At 35.7% G+C, this 25,469-nt stretch overlaps 1 protein-coding gene across 1 annotated transcript in view; it reads right to left on the bottom strand.

Moving 5' to 3' along the window:
* Positions 1 to 25,469, bottom strand: part of LOC142345402 (uncharacterized) — a 51,229-nt gene that overhangs the window by 14,368 nt on the left and 11,392 nt on the right. The window contains exons 3-6 of the mRNA XM_075397449.1: positions 15,243 to 15,412; positions 7,048 to 7,173; positions 6,250 to 6,386; positions 5,523 to 5,584 (exon numbers count right to left, since the gene is read on the bottom strand). Of these exons, the coding sequence (XP_075253564.1) occupies positions 5,523 to 5,584; positions 6,250 to 6,386; positions 7,048 to 7,173; positions 15,243 to 15,412 (495 nt within the window). The remainder of the gene's footprint in view (positions 1 to 5,522; positions 5,585 to 6,249; positions 6,387 to 7,047; positions 7,174 to 15,242; positions 15,413 to 25,469) is intronic.

Genomic DNA, 25,469 nt, shown 5'->3' with positions numbered 1-25,469 from the left:
CATTGTCCCCGAAATGCAAGTGAGTATACACAAAGGAAAATGTTCAGCTTAGTATCAACAATTTTCGATCCCCTAGGAATTTTGTCCCCGCTCACAATTAGAATCAAAATGCTTTTACAACAAGTCTGGAAGCTAGGTAAGAAGTGGGATGAACCACTTCCCACAGAACTTCATTCCAACCTACAAAAAGTGCTCGATAGTTACTTTGCAATGCCTGATATCGAAATCCCCAGATGGTTGAACTCCTCAACGAATCAGGAAAATAATCACCAGCTCCATGTCTTTGTTGACGCCTCAACCGTTGCATTGTCAGCAGTTGCTTACATTCGCACCCAAAAACAGGATGAAATCTTTCAAACATATTTTCTGCTTGGAAAATGCAAAGTTGCACCAATAAAACAAATTAGTGTGCCAAAATTAGAACTCGAAGCAGCCGTTTTAGGTACACGCCTCCGCACACTGATACAAACTGAAATGACATTAAAATTTGAAAAAGTCTACTTGTGGACTGATAGTCGTGTTGTCTTAGATTGGATCAGTTCAACTAAGAAACAAAACGATTCCGTCTCAAATCGACTCGAAGAAATTAAGAAAACAACTCAAACTGATGAGTGGAATCATGTCCCAACTAATTTTAATCCAGCCGACCATGGAACGCGTGGCCTTGAGCCATCAGAAATCCCCCCGAAATGGCTTACAGCACCACAATTTTTGCAAAACACTGAAAGTTCTTGGAAAGATATGAAAAAGATTTCAACCGTAGGTGCCGTAACCAGAAAAACAAAAACCCCAATCAAACCTGTTCTAGACCCAAACCGCTTTTCAACATAAGCTACTTTTAACCCTCGCAACTGTCTTCAATTTAATTTACAGAGCTAAGACGAATCGTTCCGACAAAAGCCAATACACAAAAGATGATGTTTGATTATCTCAAAATTTTCTGCTAAAGTTGTCTCAAAACAATGCTTTCTCCTCAACAATCAACGCATTAAAAAGAACACAAAAGTTAGACGCCCAGAGCAAATTGAGAAACTTAAATCCAATAATTGACCAAAACGGACTCCTACGATCTAGTGGCCGTCTCCTATTTGCTCCAACAGAATTGGAGATCGACAAATGTCCAATAATCTTGGACGCAAAGGAAAAGATTGCTAGACTATGCCTTGAACATGCGCACAGAATTTGTGCTCATCAAGCAACAGAACCGGTCAAAGCTTTCGTACAACAACGCTACTACGTCATTGGACTTCGAAAAACTACTTTCAATAAAATACCGATGTTTTCTGTGTCGCCGTTTTCACACACAAAATATACAACCAATAATGGCCCCACTTCCTGCATTCCGCTTCCCCACAGAAGAAACCAAATTTCCGTTTGCCAACACAGGACTGAACTTTTTTGGCCCGTTTTATATTGAGGACAAACAAAGCAAAATCGAGAAACATTATGGACATATTTTTACATGCCTCGCTACGCGAGCAGTCCATTTAGAAACATGTCCAGATTTAAATACAGACACCTTCCTCAATGCATATCGACGATTCACTTGCCGAAGATGCCAACCTATTTTATTGTACAGCGATAACGGAAAAACATTTGTCGGCGCCTCCGAAGAGCTGAAGAAGTCGGTTAAGGCTTTAGACAAAGACAAGATTTATAAAGCCCTAGCTGCAGTCAAAACCACATGGAAATTTAACCCACCATACGGCCCTCATTTCGGTGGCGTGTGGGAGCGATTGATTCAGAGCGCCAAGAGGACACTCTTAATCATTCTAGGATCTAAGCGTCTCTCCTTCGACATCTTTGAGACAATAATGGTTGAAGTCGAAGCAATCCTGAATTCCAGACCCTTGACAAACGTTGCTGATCAGCCTGAAAACGAAGAACCACTCACTCCTAACCATTTTCTCATCCAACGCCCTTACAGTTCCCTGCCACCCGGAAACTTTGGAGATCAACAGCCAGCTAGTTTCAAGAACTGGAAGCACGTGCAGCAGTTGATGAACCACGTGTGGCGGCGTTTGATTAAGGAGTACCTGCCGACGTTACTCAAGAGACGTAAATGGACAGACAACAACCAGCCTCCTGTGAAAGTTGGAGATGTTGTGTGGGTACTCAAGGACTTGACGCCGAGAGGAATCTGGCCCCTCGGAAGAGTTGTGGAAACATCCCCTGGGCGAGACGGTGAAGTACGAGTTGCCAAAGTAAAAACGGCTTACGGCTGTTTCGTGCGTCCGGTCGCCGGCCTCGCACGGGTTTTTTCCCCGTAGTTTTTTAATTCAAATTTTTTGCTTCGGTCTTAGGCAACATGAGCTACATCCACCCCCTTTGATGTTATTGCCCTTACAGTATTTTCATTCCAATTATATAGGTTCAAGGATATCGGATCAAACGACAATCAGGATGATCTCCAACCCCTGCCCTCCTTCTTGGAGCATGTTCCCAATGACCTTGGGAACTCAAGAAAAGCATGACATTTGCTGATGATTAAAATACCGCCAAAAACCTGAGAGTTACTCTTTCCCAAAAACATCTGACAAGAAGTCGCAACCAAATATGAGCAACCAAAAGTCTAGAATATATGTTTCATTACAACAGGGGCTTGGCCTGACTCTGCCAAAATGTCTGCTGATTTTTGGATTATTTATTATTTTACATATTTTTTATAAGAAAGTCTACTAAAAGAGTGCCCAGAGCGCCCCTCCCTTATAGATCGTCGGTCAACTCGGGGGCGGCAAGTCAACTCCTATATACATTTACAAATTCTGACAGTAATCAACATCCAATTAGCATCAAATACAAACTATATAGAGCAGCATGTAGAAAACTGGTAAATACATTCGAGATTTATGAAGGGGTTGATTGAATCGAAAGCACGATAGGCGAGAAGCACTGCGCTCCTAGAGTAACAATCTGCCCACCTCAACATAAATTCCAATCTATGCGTCGACGGTCTCGTGTCGCCTGAGCGTGCGAGATCCACGGATGCATATGATTGAGCTTCACAATAGAGCGAGACTTATCTTGGTTCTTATTTATGTAATGATGTCAGCGTACGAGCCCTCCTTTTTCTCGCTCAGCTTGCCTGCAATGCTTTTTATGCCGTTGGAAGCAGAGGGGCCTGCTCCTCCAGTGCAGTAGAAAATAAGGGATTAAAGGTGGCCTTCGCGACATCTAATTCGCTGTTCATATTTTAGTTTGATTTGCTTGTGATATTTGTAGGCTTCCTCTATCGATTTTGAACAAATTTTTCAATGAGGGTTAAACATCTTAACATTTAAAAAAGTCTGAAAACTTTTTCCCATAGGCCGTTTGCTCTGATGTTTAGTCTTGCATCGTTTTCAGTTGTTGTGCTTTGAATTGCGAGGGATTTGCCTTGCAAAGTCTGAAGACAGGGTTCGAACTCTACATCATCACATACTTCGTCGAGCAGATTGGCCGGGGAACAAGGAATGTCGTTGTGTCTAAAGTGAGTATATCCAGCCTTTTGGCAAAGTAAAGAAAGGGCAACTGTAAACGCCTCTCCACATGCATAGTTTGAAGGAATTTTAGTGGGTTTAGAGAGAGAGAGAGAGAGAAAGAGAGATAGAGAAGAGAGAGAGAGAGAGAGAGAGAGAGAGAGAGAGAGAGAGACAGACAGAAGAGAGAGAGAGAGAGAGAGAGAGAGAGAGAGAGAGCGAGAGAGAGAGAGAGAGAGAGAGAGAGAGAGAGAGGAAATTAAACCAGCATGAAAATCTTTTCTGCGGCAAAATCTATTGCATATGCCTCCAGTTCCGAGATAATTCCTTAGACCTGCGACTTCATGGTTTTTAGTAATTGATTATTTTGGCACAATATGGCACTGAGTAAACAGTCCTGTTCTTCGCTTGCTTCCTTTCAGTTCTATCCAATAGGCGTAGTACACATGATGGATCGTTCGTACTCATCGACTCGATCACTCGGAAAAAAGATGTTGAGATTGCCTTCGCGAACCGGCAGCGAAAAAGGTCTCTGTACTTACTGCTGTATGAAGGATGATTAATCATGGATGGCATTAACTTTTTGCTGAAAATTTTGTCTGTTCTGGGTGTTAATGTCTGCGAAATTGGTGTAGCTCTTGTTATGAAGGTCAGCTTTTGTTGGACCGCATTAGTGAAGGCTTTGTACACGTTTGGTGGCGAGATTTTTGTATGTTTATTCAGTGTTGTCAGCATTTGGTTGAATTTTCCCTCTTTTGTGTTTCACTCACGATTAAGTTGAGCCAATGGCGGAGCCGAGATATTTCTGCCCTTACACTAAAACTTCGTCCTTTTCAAAAAAGTTTCAGGCTCTGTCTATATGCTTTGTTTTTGTGATGAGGAGGCGCTTGAAAACATTGTACGCAAAGTCTCGTCCTATGGCGTGGAGTTTATCAAGGAGACCTTTCAGGGAGTCGATCGAGTCAGCTGCATTTCCATCATGTGCATACCACTTGTTTGTAATGTCCGCTCTGCATACCATCTTTGTGTAATGAGGACAATAGGAGATGCAATTAGAGCCAATTTTACAGCAATGGAATCCCAAAGTAAAGGTAATTGTAGCAACGATTGTTGCCAGAATTTATAGAAGCATTTTTAACATCAATATTTTGTGGAAAATTTTTACTGATTGCTGTCATCAGAATTTTCATGAAGCAGTGTATTAAATTCATCGATTAACTTATTTTTTTCCACGCATTGGTGAACATTCTTCAAAGGGGGATATCTTCACATAGCACAAAGGAATCTGGCTTCAATTGTTGAATATATATGTCAATGAACTGCATGTATTCTCCAAAATTTGCTGGAGTTAGCTACGAATTAGCTACGTTTTAATACATTGTTGGTACCGTCTTGTAAAATTAAAGTTTTTAGTTTCTTTGGCTCGTACACTTGCACTTATTTCAATTTTTCGTTTGTAGTTGGGCCTCTGTATTAATGTATGCCAATATCGATTGAGGTACTGTGCTCTAATTTTCCTATTATGCTGCTTCCAATTACCAATTTTTGGTTTGTCTCATCCAGTTCCATTTTGTGAACAATCTTACTTGTTCTGTGTAGTCAGTTTGGGTTTATGCGTCCCTCATCTGAACTTTGTTCTGTTGTACTGCACTTATCAGACCGCTCTTAAGCACTTTGTTCGCCAGTTTAGTAACAATATTTTGAATAAAATTAATTTTTCTTGTAATTTTGTTGAAATTTCAACAAAAATTTTGTACATTTCTCGCTTATTTTGCGTCAAGGAAGTGCGTTCCCCGAAAATCGCCATGGTTCTGATTTGAGTACTATAGCTGGATGTAATGATGTAGAACTTTTTGGATTAGAATTGTTTTTTAATGAGAACTCTTAAGAAAAAATTGCGTAAGATTAAATTACTTGATGATAAGAGGTCAAAGTTTCAAGGTTTGTTTACGTTGAGATTGAAGTTTTGCGCTAGATGACGTAAGAAAAAAGAAGCGACTGTTTTGAACGAAAGTTTATCTGTCTTCTGAAAGTTTATCTGTTTTTAGCAATTAGGAGGAGTACCTTTATTTTCCCAGTCCACCATAAGTGTAATTGTGTCTTCGCATTTCCTGCCGTCTCCAAACCTTAAACATAAATCACCCAGTGTTTCATTACGTTTCTCCAGACTTCTTCAAAAAATATTCTCACAAACCAGCACTGCTTAAACTTCTTATTCAATATTCAATTTACCGCAATCTAGCAATATACTGACTGAACTACGATAATTTGCAGTGCGTGTGTATTGCCAATCACTGAACAGTTTTGACCAAACAATTATTAATCATCTGCTACGCATCATATCCATGCACAACAGACCCTTATTTTACGTTCATTACATTTAAATATCCCCTTGAATGTCACAGGATGATTAGTTAAACAATACATTTTATTCTGAGTGACGGTCTGTTCACACAGAACAGAATATTGAAGTTACAAATTAACCCAGTATTTTTCGTGAAACGACAAATTTGATCAACTTGCAAATTTCTATAAGTAGCGACTGGTTAATCTTATCAAATCTTACAAGACAAGAGTTTGTACGAGGTGACTATCGACTATCATACCTAATTAGTTCAGGGAACATTTTTCTCCAAAACTTAAGTAGGTGGAATATCTTTCTGTTTAAAATGTAGCAAGTTTTATTACTATGTAAAAAAGAATCTTGCTAAATTCCTGCGTTAGAGTGATTCTTACAAGATATCTACTCTGAAAATTAACCTGAAATTGATAAGCAAATGTGTGATACAACCTCTTTTCAGCCTGGCCAGATGAGCTGGTGGCTCGGACTGAGACTGGCCTGCCTCTTCCAGCCATAGCCCAAACATGCCAGTCCACGTGGTGTGAATTGAGGTAATAGCTGATGTCACTTGAAATGCCTGCCCACGCCTTAACACATAAGAGGACTTCGGATTAGACGCAAAAAAGACTGCATTAGGATTTCTAAAACGCAAGTTAATTTTGTTTCACTATTGCAACGAATCCCGTAAATCTTAGCAAAATCCCGGACCTTATCCCCAAAAACAAGGAAAGAGTTATTCTATAAGGGTTCAAAATCAGCAACAATTTGACAAATTTTTCCGACGCGAATTTTACACGGATTATCTGCTGCATCAGCGAAACTTCGTTTGGTTTGGGATAAAATTTAGATTCCCAGTTTTTGAAATATTAGTTCAACACAGGTCGAACTTTTGACTACATCAACTCGTCATCTATATCGAAAACAGGGAACACTGTTTATAAACAATAAATGAAAAGTTGCAAAAATGAGAGCGCAATTTTCTAAATTAAAAAATTAAGTGGTCTGATTCGTGCTATTAATTTTTTGCTGATAAATAATGTGAAAGAAACTTCTTGGCAGCAGTTGAATGGTCAAAACAAAAATATCTAAATTGTCAGAAAAAAAGAGGAGTCGTCAGAAACTGTTGCACAAAATCACGCGCAAGATTTCAATTGATAATACAATCAATAATCCAATATTTAAAACTCAAAAACATCTTTCCGCATACAATGCAGGGAAGTGATGGTACCCTTTAGGGGTTTTGGTTACCTGGAAAGTGTCAAGCTGGAATTTGGGCTGACTCATATAGGAATAGAAGTATCCAAATGGACCCATCTGTCCACTGTTCAGTCTCTGCCTAGCATCAGAGTAGATCGGGTCAAATCTCTTGTGTACCTAAACTACAATCGATTTACGGCATCCTGATTGGCACAAATACGATTGCAACAATCAAAAGAAGGATAACACTCTGAATTATATCGCAAGACATCTCACGAGTTGCCCATCAAACAATTTTCCTTGATTAACGTCATATATGATTTCCGGGTAATCATAAAAAGCTCATACAAATTATAAAGCGACAAATGAGCTCTTTTTGTAAGTTATTCACAATAATCTCTGAAACATAGACATAGACTGCGCAATCACTGTTTGGATCTTGTTTTCCCCTGTAATCATACAAGGAGGCTCGGTAATGTGCGTTCACAATAATGTTCTGACTCCGCTCATCCACATTTTTGGCTTCATTGTCTACCAAAGGAAGAAAGAAAACTTTTAAAATTTCAAATATTGTTCAAAAATGATTGGCGTATGAATAAAAAAATTGCTTCCAATTCAAATCACATAGAAAGTTAAATAATGTCACATTAGTGGGCCGATGAGAACAGCCATTATTAAGACTACGAGACAAGACAAACAAATCAAATAACAACAAAAATACACATCATCCAAAACTCAAATGTCTATTTTCTTTTTTAAAAAAAAATTACTTACTAACGAAGTAAAAATTATTCAAAACGACCTAAACTCAAAAATTTAATTTGTAAATCACTATAAAAATATGAAACCAGTCAATTATGAGACTCGGTAACAAGTAGACAAAAAAGAACAAAAAGGGGGCAAAGTTTAAAAAAATACGTTTTTGATAACAATTAGTTTTAATTAAAGAAAGCCTTTAGATATCAATTGAAATCTTTAACAGGTTAAAGTTCATTCAAACTTCTAATCACGAACACATTGAGAACTGCCACCATCCAGAATCTGTCGGACGTCTACGAAAACAAACGACAAGTTCAGATGAAAAACAAGGATTCCATTAAATTTTGCAAGAAAACGGCGTCAAAACCGTAATATATTCCGTAAAAATATAATTAATTACACCTAACTTGAACACCAATAATGAGATATGTGGCCTCTGAAAAATGGGACTAGGTAAAAAGTAGTATAGAAAAGAACAAAAATGGAAAAGTAAAGAAAAACATTTTGTTTTTCGAGAACAATTTATTTCAAAGTCATTAAAAAATAATAGCTATCAACTGAACTGATATCAATAAAAAGACACTTTTGTTTTTAAAAAATCGGTTGCAATCGGTCATTGTTCACTCAATAGACAAAAACCTGAAAATAAAATAAAAATTTTAATTAAAATTTTGCGAATAACCGGCATCAAAGCCGTTAGAACAATAAGCAATTCACTAAAAACCTCGTCAATCTTGCTTTTCTTTAACACCAACACTTTTATATGCCACCTGTAATTATTGCAACCAGGTAACAAGTAGACAAGAAAGAACAACAAAGTGAAAAATTAAAAAACACTTCTAAATAACTTTTAAAAACAATTGAATTCAAAGTCATGAGAACTTTAGCTATCAACTGAAATCAGTACATAGATTCCAATTTTCATCTTTAGCCGCTAAGACCTGCATTAATTCAGAAGTCATCATTCTAGTGCAATAAGAACGTCAAATGAGGATAAAAACAAAGTTCAATTTAATTCCGATAGAAGACGGTGTCGAAGCAGCTAAAACGATAATCTATTCAGTAAAAAACTGATATTTTCAAAATTTGCTTATTTTTCAGCTCCCGTGTGGTATCTGACTGGTCAATGTCGTGACAAGACAAGAAAAAGAATAGCAACGATTGAAAACGTCAAAAAACCAAAAAATTTTTGTGAAACTGGTAGAAGCTAAGCAGAAAAACCATTACTTAAAACATAAAACAGCCAAAAATATTAAATTCAGTTCCATTAGAAACATGATGTGATCTATCTTTGTGGACCGTAATAAACATATTGACCAAAAGAAAAGAGTTGCAAAGCTTAGTAAGCCCTTGTTTATTTTGAAAAATACTTTTTTAGAAAATAAAACGACCAAAAACTTTCGGCTAAATGAAACTTCTTTAGAAACCAATAGGATCTCTCATCAGTAAGCCTTGGTTTTTTTTTCAGTAATTATCTATAAAATAATGCAAAACATTTTCAAAAAAAGATTGACTGATTATAATCCGAATATTTTTGAACTTTAAAAAACAATGACTAGACCCAATCTAGCCTTGCGATTGCCGTCCGTCCAGTAGGAACACGTAATTGTTCCCAATATTATGTTCATGTACCATTTGACAAAAAAGTCAATATAACAAGAACAAATGATGCACTTTGCATCATTGTACAGATAAATTAGCAAAAAAAACCGGCAAATTTTTTTAGTTCAAGAACAGTCTCAAAGGAAGCACAAGTTAAACTAGGCTTGTTTGGAATCAACAGAGATTGTATCGTTAGTTTTTAGGTGCGTTTATCCGGCAATATTACACAAAGTGGGCTAAAGAAGCTTTTTTCATGCCATTTTTGATGAAAAACTGCTGAATTTTGAAAACATTAGCAAAAATTCTAGTAAAAAAAATTGGATCAAAAAGATCAGCAACACTTCTAAAATTATAAATAAAACCGACATTAACCTTATCAACTTTTGTTACCAATTTTGACATAATTTCAAGAAAATTGGCAAAAATTGCGTAAATATACGGAAAAAGTGCATAATAATAACACAAATTGTAAACAAACTTTCACAAAACCTTAAACCTACATAACACCGTGGAAAAAACAAAACTCGAGAAATTTTTTTAGTTATATATTCTACGCTGGACTGGTTTTCTAATGATACCACTCAAAACCCTCTACGATGAATATATCGGTCGGCGAAAATGGACTACACCAAAAAAATAAAACAGTTTGAATAGATAGTTCCTCCACCCACTGAAGTGGGTCGGAACAACAAGGCCATATATGATTTGTATGATTTCCCGGTAATCAAACCAGAAACATACATTTTTTTCACGACTCCAAAAATAACCGGAAATGACTATATAGGATATTTTTAAACCACGTGAGATATTACACACCTTTTAAAGAAAGTTTGTAAATTATTATACAGATATCCCGTAATCATACAAGTTCAGATCAAAGCACACGGAGAAGACCGAGAAACAAAAAACAAAACAAAATTTATGGTTCACAAAATTCCCTACAAAATGTTAAATATTGCTTCCCAACCTACAAAAAGCTAAATGCTGATTCACAACAATTATTCTGAGACAAATTTTTTCCTGCTCAATCCGTGACCCAACCAATGCCTCTTAGACACCCGGTAACCAACAATTAAAGAAACAAACAAAAAAACATGAAAAATTACAAAATCGTTTGCTTTATTAAATTATATGAACCGCACTATATAACCTTGACCTGTCAAATCTTAGTATCAGCACCTACATAACAGCTCTCAATTAACAAAGGAAAAACTGCAAAAAGCTCAAAATCAGAGGAGATAGGCAAAATTGCTCAAAAAACAGACGAAAATGAAACAAAATTTGATAAAAAAATTCCCACTTCTTTTTAACAAACACAACTAAAAAGCAATATCAATGAAAAAAATAGATTACCAAATACCCTAAAACAAATAATCGCAACCAAAGAAAGACCCCAATTGCTATGAAACTTGAAGATTGCGAAAAGTGCAAAAATTTCATCTTAAAGTCTAATATTTGCCTCAGATGGTAAACGATGCTTCCAAACTGACTATTGCTAGCCAAAATTATTGAGAAACAATTTTGGCTGGTAAAACTAAAATGAAACTAAAAACCAGTTTGAAAAAGCCGTACGATCAAAAAATATCGCTGTTAGTTAAACAGTATTCCTATATTACTTGAGATTATGTTCATTTAGGTTATGACTTCTAGAAGACTGTGTCGAAGCAGCTAAAACCGTAATCTAATCAATGAAAAACTGGTTCCATGATGGCAGATTTTTAGGCGCCAACAATGTGATATCTGACCTGTCAATATAGTGACAAGACAAGAAAAAGAATCTCAAAGTTTGAAAACTTCCAAAAATCAAAATTTTTAGTGAAAGCTGGTAGCATCTAAGCAGAAAAACCATTAACTAAAAAAAACAGCCATAAAAATTAAATTCTGTTCCATTAGAAAGATGATGTGACCTGTCGTTGTTGACCGTAATAAACATATTGACCAAAAGAAAAGAGTTGCAAAGCTTAGTAAGCCCTTGTTTATTTTGAAAAAAAAATATGTATTTTTAGAAGTTAAAACGACCAAAAGCTTTCGGCTAAATGGAACCCCTTCAAAAACCAATAGGACCTCTTATTAGTAAGCTTTGGTTTGATTCGTTTTCTTCTGTAATTAACGTAAAAAAGAAAAAAAATGCAATTTTTTTCAAATCATTGATTGATTACACTCCGAATTTCTTTGAACTTTAAGTAACAATGATTAGACCTAATTTTCCCAGGGATCAAGACATCAAAACGAAAAAATAATGAAAGTCACCAAGAATTATTATAACGACACCGAAGCTGTTACGAATTGTTTTTTGAAATGTGCGTCATTATCGTTAGATACAGGTTGTATAATTGTGTTCATTTCCCAAAACTTATTCTTTTCTAAAAGAAAAATTGTTCCATATTGTGCTTTCCCATTTTTTCTTTCCACTAAAAACCTCAGGTATGTTCAAACTTGCTTTTCGTTAACACCGATACTTTTATATGCTACCTTTAATTATTGAGACTAGGTAACAAGTAGACAAGAAAGAACAGCAAAATGGAAGTTTAAAAAACACTTCTATATAATTTTTAAAAACATTTGAAATCTTTATATCCCAAACTGAATAGAAATTCAACTTTAGATGACTGCAGAATTTAGTTAAACAGATCATAAAAAAAGTTTCTTTGTGATCTGTGTAACTAAATTCTGCAGTCATCAAGTTGAATTTCTATTCAGTTTGGGATATAAAGAATGTCAATTCAAAAAATTGTTTAAAACAATGTTCCGATTTTACTCATGGTTATGTTTGGTTCTCGTCCGCCTCTTCTTTAAGTCAACAGTTCCCTTTACTGATTTTTTCACCATTGCGTTTTCAATTTTAATCAAGAATTTACAATACTATGAAGTAAATATGATAACAAGATCCCAAGGTTCCCTAATATAACTAACTTCATTAAAATTATTTTCTGAAAAACCTTTCTCATTACATAGCCATAGATGTACGCCTGTGTGCAAACGAGTGACACTAGGCGCTAAATTAGTTCAAATTTGTTTCAATATTGGATACAAGTACTGTCACTTTTCACAAAGCGTGTTTCTGGAAGTAGTGTAAAAAAGGAAAAATTAGACGTCATTCATTTCCACGCTATAAGTCACTTGTTTCCACAATAAAAGTAACTCATTTCCACCTCACCTTTTCCCCATCATAACGGTATATAATCTCCACGATCTCAACGTGACCAATTCTAAAATTTTCAATGATATCCAAGCTTTAAGAAATTAATTTCCGCGAGATTAATACATTTTACATAGATACTCTTGAAAGATAGATACTCGAACGTTGAAAGCATATGGAGTGCGTGAAAGGCCGGGAAAATATTGAGAGTATTATCTGCGTACCATTGTAAGGCCTTGTATTGCGAATCTAGCTATTAATTATCTTTAGTTGTCTTTTCTGTCATAGAGCGAAAATGAAGCTGCAACAAATCAAAGCACAAGAGCTCAATGTTCACAAAAACCGATTCTGATGAAGATCTGATGAAGATCTGATGAAGATCTAACGAAGCACGCAAGAATGTTGAGCTCACTTTTTGTTTAAAAAAGAACTGCAAGTAAAAGTCATACTTTATAAAAGCGTTTTAAGACCAAAGGGAACGACTGTTTGAAAAAGAAAATGAGCGCAAAATCCTGAACCGAAATTCACTCTCCAACACGACAGCAAAATAATTGAATGTTCACAAACCAGCGTTATTGCTAATACCGTCACTGAAAGAGAAATAACTTATGCACATTAGGCACGGTAGATGCAAGAGGCGAAATTAGACTGAATGAAAATTAGACGCAGACCAAAACGGTTCGAACGATTTGACAGCACCTACTGCAGACGGAATTCAAAGCAAACTGGCAGCAGAGGCAAGCACATCGCCGGCAAATCTAAATCCAAAAAAAGTATTGAAGTTCCGTCGTCAAAACCAGCAGCAGAGTGTGAATGAGCATTTCGTATCGTTTAACCAAAAAAAACCAACGATAGTTCAGATAATGAGAGTCAAAGCTTTTGACGGAGCTGTTGTACTCAATCTAATTGAAAACAAAATATGGATCCTCCTCAATGAATAGCACGCAACGAAATGAATAGTGCTGTCAATGAATAGCACGCAACGAAAATCTCCTTAGAGAAAAACCGCTTTCGACACCGACTCCTAGCATTTTTCCAGCAAGGCTCCGAAAGCAGGAGATTATGCTACTGAGGCTCTCGTTCCGCAGTCTTTGGAACCTCTGATAATCAATTCGTTCGATCTAATGAGCTTGAGGACTGTTGATAGAATTTATTTGTTTAGACAATTTATTACTACAACAATTTTTGGCGCTGAAAACTCGTGTATTCTAATAATTCAAAGGCTTTATAAAAAATTTACAAAAACTAACTGCCGGTGAATGGCCAATCCTGATAAAATTTTCAAAGATAGTGTGAGTAATTTTTCCCAACGAAGCGAACAAAGCACTGCGAGAGGCAATCAAAGGTGGCAATCAACATGGCACTGACATGACGACTAACATTGTATTCTACTGATGAGAACAGTTATCCAAATGAATTGAAGGACTATCTGAGCCCTTCTAGTCACTCATTAACTAAGGCGATAGAATTGAGCTTGCTAAAAAATATTTCCTAGTTGTAGATTCTGAAAAATGGTTGCAAAAAATTTGAAGTCATAGCTTTCTCCATAGGAATCTGATTAAACATCTGCAAGAATTTTTTTTAATTTCTACTACGCTTTAGTTACTGTTGCGTCTTTGGCTTGTTAAATGACTTAATTAATAGCCATAATTCGTTGATACAACGCTATGTCGCCATTTGCTTATTGATAATTATATTGGCTGTCATACTGTCATTCGCCTTGATTTGATATAGTTTATTTAAGGCCTGCAAAAAAAATACAGAGCAGACTTTGCTTGGTTCGTCAGTTTGTTTCTCTAACGGTTCTGTTTATATTAATTTGCCAATTCGATCACCCCGTGCCGTTATCGATATTGATGTACTAGGGCACATCTCGTACATGGCCAATTGATTCAGCGCATCAAATATACTCTTTTAATTTGGTAGAAATTGAGCAGAAACTATCCAACGATATCTAATTTATGATTATTTTTTTCACAACAAAAATTACAAAGTTTCTGCTGCCGTTATTAAGGCGTTTCAACACGAGTGAATTGTTTCAAAAAACTATGCATTAGAATCTACGCTCAGAAGAAGCTTCCGAGCAAAATGCCTTGAATCTTTCTGCTGTAAGTTGAAAAAAGATGAACATCTTGAATTTGTAGTTTTTTATGGGGATAACTGTCCGTCATTCATTAGGTCAATTCATCTAGCATAAAGATTCAAATTTTCCCTATAGTTAAGAGATTTTAATCACATACTTGATCTCAAGACAGTTCTAATACTTGGGACGCTTCAATTTCCGTTCTCTGAAGAATCTGGGATATCAAAATTCAATCCAAAACGTCGAGAAACATCAGAAGCCTGATGAAAGTATTTTTTTTCTCAACAGAAGCGAAAAAAAACTGATCATTTTTCATTGCGGGATAGGCAAAAAGACGAGTTGTTCACGCTTTGAGTAACCACTTTCTCTTGTCTTCGTTGACCACTAAAAATTTTAGCAAGTGCGGAATTTCGTATTTCAAATTTACGCCAACAAAATTACTGATTAAAGAAATGAAATAAGTGAGCAAATATTTCAAGCTCACGCTTCTGATGTCACTTGTCAAAACAACTCTCATCTATAATTAGTATTGTTACTTATAGATAGCTGAAAAATAGATAACAGGCATGTGGCGTATTCTGTAGGAATTCTACATAGCTATTGCGCATAGCTCCGCCAAATTATACCCATTTATTCATTTATTATAAAGATTTATTCGCTGACCTCAACTAAGAGCAGTCTGTTTTTCTTCATAGCCAGATCAGCCAGCACTTTGTGTTGTTCAAATTCTAACACCAGAGGTTTGGCCACCATCACGTGACACCCTCTCTCTAGAGCTTCCTTAGTCATCTCAAAGTGGGTGTCATCCGGTGTAAACACTGATACCAAGTCTCCTAAATAAGAAAAACAAACGCTAGCAAACATATAAACACAATTCATAAAAACTGTCTTTTCCCATTTTCAGTGTTATACAAAGAATTGTATCAGAAAATAAAAGCCAAAACTGAAAAAAAGGTTAAAACTTAAAATTTAATTAGCTTGAAATATGGAAAAATAGATTTAAAGCTTAGTTTTGTGATGTGAATTTTGCTATTAAAAGTCTATTTTCTCTGCTATTTCTTACCATTCTAAGAACATTTCAATTCACGATTTACAATTCACAGATGAATCAGCATTAACGTATACAATTTTAAAAACACGGAATTTGGATTCCAAAATATTCTTTATTTGAAAAAATCGCTCATATATGAAACCTAAACAAAACTTAAGCAAATAATCTTTGTTTAGTCATCAAAAATTTCAATGGCGGAATGCTTTATTTTTCATGTTGCAATATTTGGTCTTAGGTGTTATTAGATGCGTTTCATCGTTGATTCTGTCTCCGCTTTTGCCAACGTTTTAAAATTTGAAGATTTTAACTGGATCTCCGAAACAACTACATTATTAAAACTACCAAGCTACCACCATCTTTGTTACCTGTGGGAAGGATGATCGGCTAACATTTTTCTGATGTATTAGACGAAAATAAGATTTTCATCAAAAATATTCAAAATTGAAATTTGTTGCATTTCGCTCCCACGAACCGATAACAAACCTCTTAAAAAAAGCTACCAGTAAGTGGACATGATAACCTTAATGCTTGCTATTCAATTTTAGAAATTTTTAAAACAGAAACCGTCAAAAGTAAACTTTGATAAGTAAGCACATAAGGCATAATGGATAAACAGAGGCAATAGAATAAATTCCCATTCAAAATTAACATTCGTAAAAGCAACTGAATTTTTTAAAAGAAATTTTAAAGTACTTTTGGTAGAAATGACAAAAATGACATCAACTTTTACTTTTTCAGTGTAAAATCGCTTTGGTAGGCTGAACCAGACTTGAACAGCCATTTGGTATAATATTTGGGGAAGATGTTAAGCATCGATAAATGTTAAAAAACACAAGATTTTGCTTTTATGTCGTTGGGTTTCGGACCTACATGGAAAAAAAATCGACAAATAAATTATTTGGGGAAAATTGATAAAATGGAGGGAAAGCTGGAAGACAGTTGTACAGCCCTATTGCTTCCTTTCCTCTACTCTATCAGTATATAAAAACTATGTCATCATTCCTTTAGGATTGTTGTTATGAAGAAATTTTTTTTGAAAACAATTGAAACATTTGAAAAAAAAGTTGAAAATTATTAATGCATGAATAAAGCACGTTCTTTTGAAATTGAGTTGCCGAGTTGACGGAATCTTGAACTTGGATATTGAACATTCCTATTGACGAAAACGCACACACCTTTGCTACAATCTGTTTTTTTTTGTGGATTGCAAGTTGAGTGCAGTTTATTTGGGCCTAAGTGGGCTAGCCGAAGTGCTTAATATCAGTTCTCCAGCGAGATCGTTCCTAATCTTTGTCCACTTTTCCGGGGTGTTCTAACTGTGAAAGCAGCTCAGTCTATCCCCCATGTTTTTGCAAAAATTACTGCATTATCCTAAATTGCAAAAATTATTGCAATAATTGCTTTAAATGCAATTTATGGTTTCACGTTGCATGTGCAGATTTGTCACATGAAAACTTCGTGGCGTTGGACAAGATACAGGGTGCTTTTTGGGTAGAGTAAACGTGCCTGCGTGGCCCGTAGAGTAAACGTCATAGGTCAAATTTGCACGGTAATTGTCAAGAGAGCGTTGCTGGCATATGAGACAACTTGCAAAAAGAGATGATTGAATTTAAAAGCGAAATTTTTAACATAGAAGAAACTAAACTGACGCTTAAAAAATCACGATACGAGAATGAACCTCAGAGGATAAATGAAAATTTAAATACCAACGCTGATCTAACTCGTCAATCAGAGCGAGAACATTAAATGGTTTTTGGAGTACCAGAAAAACGAGTGATACAATGGTAACCGTATTGGACAGAATCAGTCATGACAGAAAATCAGTTGAAAAATTTGCTCAAAAAGTTGGGAAGTCAGACATTAAATATTGAAGATAGATTTCGTTTTGGTAAATTTAGCTCAGCCGAAACTCCTCCGCGACCGCTGGTTTAGAAACTTTCAAACACTTGGAAATGCAGAATCATGATGATGTCAAATTCAAAATTAAAGGCCGACAATATTTTTATCGAATAGTAATTATCGAAAATTGAGTGGGGAAAACAAGCTCTAGAGTATCGATTTAACCTTGCTCAAACCATGAATATCAACCCTTCAGACATTAAAATTATATCAGCTAGGCGGTTTTTCTGGAACAAAATGATTGATACTAATTTAACTATAGAAAAAAAATAATCACCTAGTAACGAAATCTCCGAATTTCAGTTGGTTCAATCAAGAAAAATTTTGCGTGTACTATCATTGAATTTTCGTTCATTATTAAGTATGGATAGATGAGTGAAGTTGAATATCCTCCTGAAAACCATCAATCCCGATATTGTTTGCCTCACGGAAACTTGGTGAAATCCAATTATTGAAAACCAAGAAATCTTAATTGATCAATTTTTTCCATCCGTTCGCACGGGGCGTCCTAATAGCATATATAAACACATTACCATTCAACATGGAAGTTTTGCGAACAAATTCAGAATTCATTTGTTGTTGCTGATACATCTTCAAGGAGGTTACAATCGTTATTATCACCCTATATAATCCCCCAGCTGACAGTAAATAGACTCGGTGCAGATTTGTTCTGCAAAACAATTCAGATTGTTAGAGATTTCGAAGAAAATCAAGCATCCATGTTTCCATCACTTTCTTTTTGAATGGTGACATTAACTTTACTCACATAGATTGGTTAACTTTAAGTAGTAATTGTTCATACGAAAAAGCAGTTTTGAACAAACTCAAAAAATTGAATATGTCGTCACTACAATCTCATGAAGGCTCACTGGATATCTTTCTTGGTAACAATGTTAATTTGTGTAGCAAAATATTAGAGGCCAACTCGTTCTCAGATCAAAAACATTTGTTAGCTGAAATTTCGATTGATTATGCTGCAAGAAGTCCTGTCAAAAATAAAACGATTAAACCTTGGCAAAGCTAATTGTGACGGATTTACTATCAATTTTAATTTTCCAATGTCTTTGTTCTAACTCAGTTGATATTGTCGATTCCTTTTACTGTAAATCAGAACTAGCGTCTTCTATTGCAATTCCACTGAATACATTAAAAGAACCAGTGCGCCTTTTTACATGTCCTCGAACAGAATCGATGTAGAAAATAAACTCAGAACAGCTTTGAAAAACATACCAAACGCAGAGACAATTTCCCGACTCAGTGAACATTTATCCATTTCTCTAAATAAAGACAAAGGAAAATTTCGTTGAAAAAGCAAGGTCTGATCAACAAACGATGCTCAAAAATTGATGAGGCAGATTACATCACAACCAAATTGATGTACATAGAAATCGAAGTTTTTAGGGTAGGGGAGCATCGAAGAATGTTTTAACAATTATCTTGCTTCTGTTTTGTTCAAGACGATTCTGGACTTGTTATTCCATTAAATCAAAGTCCCGAAATATTTCTTGATGACATTCAGTTAAGCAAAACGGCTTTGAGCGAGGAAATCAAATACATACGTAGTGGTGCTAACTCTATTGATGGCATCAGCCCGAAATTTCTGAAGTCTGCATCACCGTATATTTCGAATCAACTTTAGTTTATTTTCCGTTCCGTTCCTGTGTTGGCAAATGTGAGATTCCCAGTTTATGGAAAAAATGCAGCTACGTCCTCATTCCAAAAGCGGTAGCAAGTTAGATATCAAAACAACCGAGCGATTGCCAAGCTCAGCTCTTTTTCACTACTATTTGAGCGTATGATGTACAAACTGTTCTCGATCTCTCTGCAACAAGGCTTTCCGTAAAGCAACATGGAGGTAGGAAAATAGTTCAATCATCACTCAATTGCTTCTCTACTTCAACAGGTTGTATGAGTTACTAGAAGCAACAAAATGCCGATGACAGTGTATCTAGACATAGCACAGGCCTCTGATACCATCAGTTTTAATATCATACTTTTAAAACTATGCCTAATGGAATTTGATAGAGCTTTCCTGAGGTTTTTGAGTCATATTTAACTGATCCACAGCAGAGAGTTGTATTATCTTGTGGAAAATTGTACTTTCGAACAATCAGCAGCGTTGGGCCTCAAGGGTCAATTTTTAAAGTTTCTTTTTTCCGGTTATAAAAATGATCTGCCCGAAATAATTGTCAATGAGTGTTATTTATACGCGGATGACACAAAAATCATCAACACCGTGGACAATAAATTGCAGCTCGAAAAAGATATTGAAAAAACTATTGTTTGGAGTCAGGACAATCGGTTAAACTTCAATTTCGATAAGTTTAAAAACGTGCAATTTTGCTTACGTAAAAAACAAAACAAGCAAATTTTGCGTCTTCCCACCAATGGTACCATCTCACAGGATAGACACCTCAAAGACCCGGGCATAAATCACGTGATTATCAATAAAGTGTTTTTCTACTAAAATCTAAACAGAAGCATGCTTATCTGAAGAGATCAATTCCAAGTGAAACAAAAATATCAGTTAAATGCAATCAAGTCAAAATTTAAAGAATATCGGTCTTGTTTTATGGATCAAATGTTTCGTATGCCAGTAAAACTATCGTCAAGCAAATGGAAAGGCTTCAGAGAAAAAGTTTAAGATGGATAAAGCCAAACAGTCATTTTACTGATAAAGAATACAATGATTGTCTTCGATCAGTAAACTCACTTCCGATCACATATCAACTTGTCTTTTTGAATCTGTTGGTTTTAAACAAAATTTTGACAAAAAACGTCCACTTCAGGCAGAGCAATTTTGGCAAATAAGAAATGGACATGCCAAAACACGATCTGAGAAAATATTTTTATACTCAAATGAATAAAATCGCCAGCGTTGCCGATGTAATTTTTTCTACTGAGTTACAAACTGCAAGAATTCGATGTCACTGGCGCGTGATTTTCCCAATTATAATTCATATTCAAGTGCTCCCAAACTGAAAAGAGAAGTCAAAGAGTATTTATTTGATTTAGCTAAGCAGAAATTTAATTACAAATCATACCAATATGGATGGACAGTGTTTGAGGGAAATCAAATTCAAGCCATGTTAGGTAAAGTTTGGTGAAATTCATGATTATTATTATTATTATTTTATTATTTGAATTTCTTAGGGGCGCCGAATGATTCTCAGTAGTCTCTAGTCTGATTAGTTGGCTTCCTCTCGATTTAATTTTAAAGGCGGCCAAAGTTGCAAAGAATATTCGTTTTTTTGCTCAGGGGAGTAGAGAAAATCCCATTTTTCGCTCATTTTTCAACAGATCGGTTTCCGATGAGTAAAAAAAATTGACTTCAAAGCGATTGGGCGAAAAATTGCAGAGGGCGGGAAAAGTTGGAGGAATTTTACAGCTCTTACGATACGAGCACAATAGATGTAGTTTTACTAGCTTTGAAAATGAGAAAATTTGGAAAGAACTTTCATTACGGAAAGAAACAAAACTCAATGATATTGAGAACCAGAAAAATAGGATGAGAAACTAATAATAAGTCATCTTTCAAAACACTTCATGAATGATCATTAACTGCTGGCGACAGCATACAATTTTACTGTGCCTGCAAAAAGATTTTGAGAGTATTTAAGCACAGCTTCCGAATAGATGATCAAAATCAATGAAGACGGATGGATAAATAACATAAATAATGATGCTTCTTCCTAAAAACACAGCAGATGCTTCTTCTTAAAAACACTTCATATCATCAAACAAAAAGGCAACAGAACAGCTGAAATACTATTTAACGAGTGCTCTACGGCAAGAATGCTACAGAAATCAGAACACTAATTACTAAATTTTCAGAATACCATTTTTATATAAATTTATATATGAACATAAATAAGTGTTACAAAAACAATTTAGAAAAGATTGTTTTTTTGAATGTCAAAAACGTGTGAAAACATACCTCAAGCTCAATAATCGATGAATATGTAGATATAAACTGTGTATGTGTATCATAAAAACAATTTTTATAGGTAACCTAAAACAACTGCGGAAAACAAACGAAGCTGTGACCAGATGTCTGAACACAATCCTTGAGTATTTTAACCAAATCTTTGGGTGCACAAAATGGAAAATAAATCGTTGTCTCCGCCCCGAATGTTTACTGCTGTATTTAGTTTCTCTACTTGAGCTGAAAGTATGGTAATCGGACACTATATTTGAAGTCTTCGCTTGAAAGTTGAGCCTTTGAAGTGCTATCAACAAAAATCGACCTGCATTAGAGACCTTTTTCAGAAATCAAGACTTGGCATAAAGGTTATCCACATAAATGAAGGTGCAAAAATGTCACTTATATCTTCAATATATATTTAAGTATCGAGAATAAGTAGATATTTAAGTATTGTAATGTGACATTCTGGCTAGCTATATTATTGCAATGAATTTGATGAAGTGATGTTTCTCGCTGAATTAATTCAATACTTAGTAACATAGTTTCGTCACTTAAATAATTTGTTTCGCTAATATCAACAGGTCCAGAGCGGCTTGAGTTTTTACTTCGGAGCAGCGCCGACAAATAAAAGAGTTTTCTGGTTAAAGAAAAAGATTTCATACCAAGACTGAATTTACTGGCGGGTGATCTTTACCTTGACGATTTTGGTTTTTTTGTGTTCTTCTGATTAATACGTTTTAAGGCCCGTTTTTACAATTGAGTAATCAATGTACCAATACATCAAGATTAACTCCAGATAATTAAAACTTCTGGCGCGTGCTGGCACGTGCCGGGAAATTGAAGTGAACATTGAGAAGTGCACAATGTAAAAAAATATACCAGTTAGCACTATCACAAATTCCTGCGTTATGAGTAAATCAAATAACTAAAGATAACTAAATGTTTTTCATAGCAAATAAACCTGAGAAAGTTTACAGGATATCCATAAAGTAAATATACATTTTCTCATCTTAATAAGTCAGAAAAATCAGGTCTATATATTGCCTTAACATTATAAAAGATTTAGCACTATGTAAAATGATCAGTAGAAAAGGGGAAAAGATATATCCATTACTATATAAAACGTACTTTAGGACGTTACACTACTCACGTTTAAGAAAAATTGTAAATTTCAAAAGAGTATAAAGTTGAAGATGTTATTAAGGAGCCACCCCTAAGTTTCTGTCGCGTTTTCGTCAGTTTCCATCGAGTCGTTATTAAGTTGAAGAAATTCGGAAATCACTTGGTTGGAGCGCATGGAATATGTCGATTTGGTTCGTCTGATGGGCGGAATGGGGCTTTTGTTTAGTTGCAGAGAGATCGACTTTGTTTTCGGCTGTTGATTTAAGAGCGCCTGTTTCATTGTCAAGGTATTGAATTTCTTCCTCGATTTTCACTAGACGTGCATCTATATTGTTATTAAAATTTGTTTCTGCAACTATAGTCATCAAATTTTTCATTTTGTGGTCAAAGAAATGTATCTTGGTCAACTCACTGTTTGCAAGCGATATTACTGGTTTGAGGGGGATTCTTCTATCGGAAAGTTTTTTAAAATTTGGGGTTATTCGTTCGAAAAATTTGATCTTATGGTAAAGATACATATCTAGAGTGCGAGGAAGGAGATTTCCAATGAATACTGTAATGGTCAAAGTGAGGGAAAGCTTTATTGGAATATAAGATTCAAATTTAACAATCACGGACGGCTTCAGGAGTTGCATTTTATGGACCAAAGTAGATGCTATTTTGTCTAATCGGCTTGTTAAAGAGTATCAGTTGTACTGATCATTTCTACTCCCAGTTGTTGAAACAATTCAATATTAGCATCTGTTTTCGACGTAAATTAAGGAAGTATCACAATTTCAGGAACGATGAAATCAAGTGTTGAAGAGGGTCGGCGAGTTTAACATCGATTCGAGTGGCTGGAATTGTCTGGCAACTCTAGAGGTTCGGTCGGATTTTAATGTTTTGCTTATCAATTGAATTCCACATTGGAGGGTCATTATACAAAGACAGCATCCGTCTTTCTCTTCACTTATCGGCAATGAGGCATCGCTTAAATTGTATTCTCTCCACGTAAATGGTTTTGCCACGATGAAATCAAGTGTTGAAGAGGGTCGGCGAGTTTAACATCGATTCGGGTGGCTGGAATTGTCTGGCTCTTCTAGAGGTCCGGTCGGATTTTAATGTTTTGCTGATCAATTGGATTCCCTATTGGAGGGTTGTTACACAAAGACGACATCCCTCCTTCTCTTCACTTATCGGCAATGAGGCATCGTTTAAATTGTATTCTCTCCACGTAAATGGTTTTGAACTCATGATTAGCCAAATCCCGTAGCAAAGATTTCTGGATGTTTCAGGCTTTGGAAGTAGAACCTTTTCTGTTTGGCACACCGTTTCGCAACGGGCGTGTGGGAATTGAGTGTTGCTAAACAAGATGATTGTGCTAGATGGGTCTCCATTGTTTCGTGATAGTTATACGATAAGTTGAAGAGCGTAGACAGTTATCGAGTGGTTGTTGCGTGAATGTAGTCGTCTCCATGCAAACCTGCAAAATTGCCGAGTATGGACTTTCGATGATCCACTGAAGGGCTTCTTTAGGATCCTGGGGCATTGAGATGAAGTGAGCACTATAGACATGGAATGAAGTTTAACGGGATACAAGAGGGATCGCTAGGTTCAAAAGTAGTCCTTGTGCGAGGGTGGCGAGTTCGTAAACAAGATTGGCATCATAGTATGACATGAGATCCTTCATGGGTGTTGCCAATGAGTAACGATCGGTTGACTGTTTTTGGCTGTCATGAAACGAATCTAAGGCTGCTAATAATGATTCGCGGGGTACTAAAGACATTGGTAATCGTTTATCCAACAAGATGGGTATTGAGTTTAACAAATTTACACTGCAGGCATATAAAACTGAACGGTAACTTTTGTTGTCGGCGTATAAAATTGATAAAAACAAAGCTAAAGTGTCGAAATTAAAATTTAATTGTTGATTTGAGAAAAGCATTTGTGTACAATCTCGTAGAAGGTAGAAAGTTTTCTGGAAAATGTCGAATTGATCTTGGACTAATTTCCAGTTTTATTTTGACTATATTGCATTTCTTGTTGAATTTCTGAGACTTTTGGTATTATCTTCAATATGAAAAAGAATTTTTTATTGCATTCTGACTCGATTTCGAGCAGATAATTAGTAAGAACCGATGCATAATCCTTAAGCCGTGCGTTGTTTTCTGCATTCTTGCGTCCGTAACTTTGACATTTTCCAAACAGTCCGGTTATTCCACATCGTTCTGAGCTGGCCATAGATACTCGCAGTGAGCCAAAGAGCGCTATTCCAGCAACTGAGGCTGCTGATACTGGCGCTGCACGCTTATGTCTATTCCTTCGTCCATTTTCTTCTTCGTGACTTAAAAGTTTTTAAATTTATTGTTACGCATGTGTTTCACTTCATTTTCTGCTGCTTTCGTTAGGCTTTCGTTTCATAAGTGATTTTTGAGAGCATCCAATCTAAGTTAAAAGGTTTATTGGATGAATTGAATGGCTCTGATAAGTTAACTGGGCATAAAAATGACCGTTTTGACAACATAGTTGCTAATTTTTTTCAGCATGTCTTTAATTTGTTTTTTGATAACAAAATCGTATTGTGGGGAAGGAACTAGGAATATTCTACGCTGATAAATTCTTCTGCTAACAAAATTTTTAGTTTAAACAGGCTTTTCCACTCAGATTGTTAAAGTTGCTGCTCGTTCACTCTGTATTTAAATGTTTGCTTTTGTTGCCCTGTCTCAACAGTTTAACGGTTTTGCAATAGTTTATGCATATTTCTTTTTGAGTGTGATGTTTTCAGTTGAACATGAATACTAAAACTGTTATCACTCGAAGATATTTCTTAAATTTTTTACCACGGATGATGAATGGTTAAGAGAATGATGGAAGAAATCGCCGCCGGGAGATTGGTTGAATGAAGCCCTAGAAA

The sequence above is a fragment of the Convolutriloba macropyga genome, chromosome 9 (assembly GCF_964194025.1).
Source record: "Convolutriloba macropyga chromosome 9, txConMacr16.3, whole genome shotgun sequence".
Lineage (NCBI taxonomy): Eukaryota > Metazoa > Xenacoelomorpha > Acoela > Convolutidae > Convolutriloba > Convolutriloba macropyga.
The sequence above is the reverse complement of the archived record's forward strand: the minus strand, read 5'-3'. Positions and strand labels throughout refer to the sequence as shown.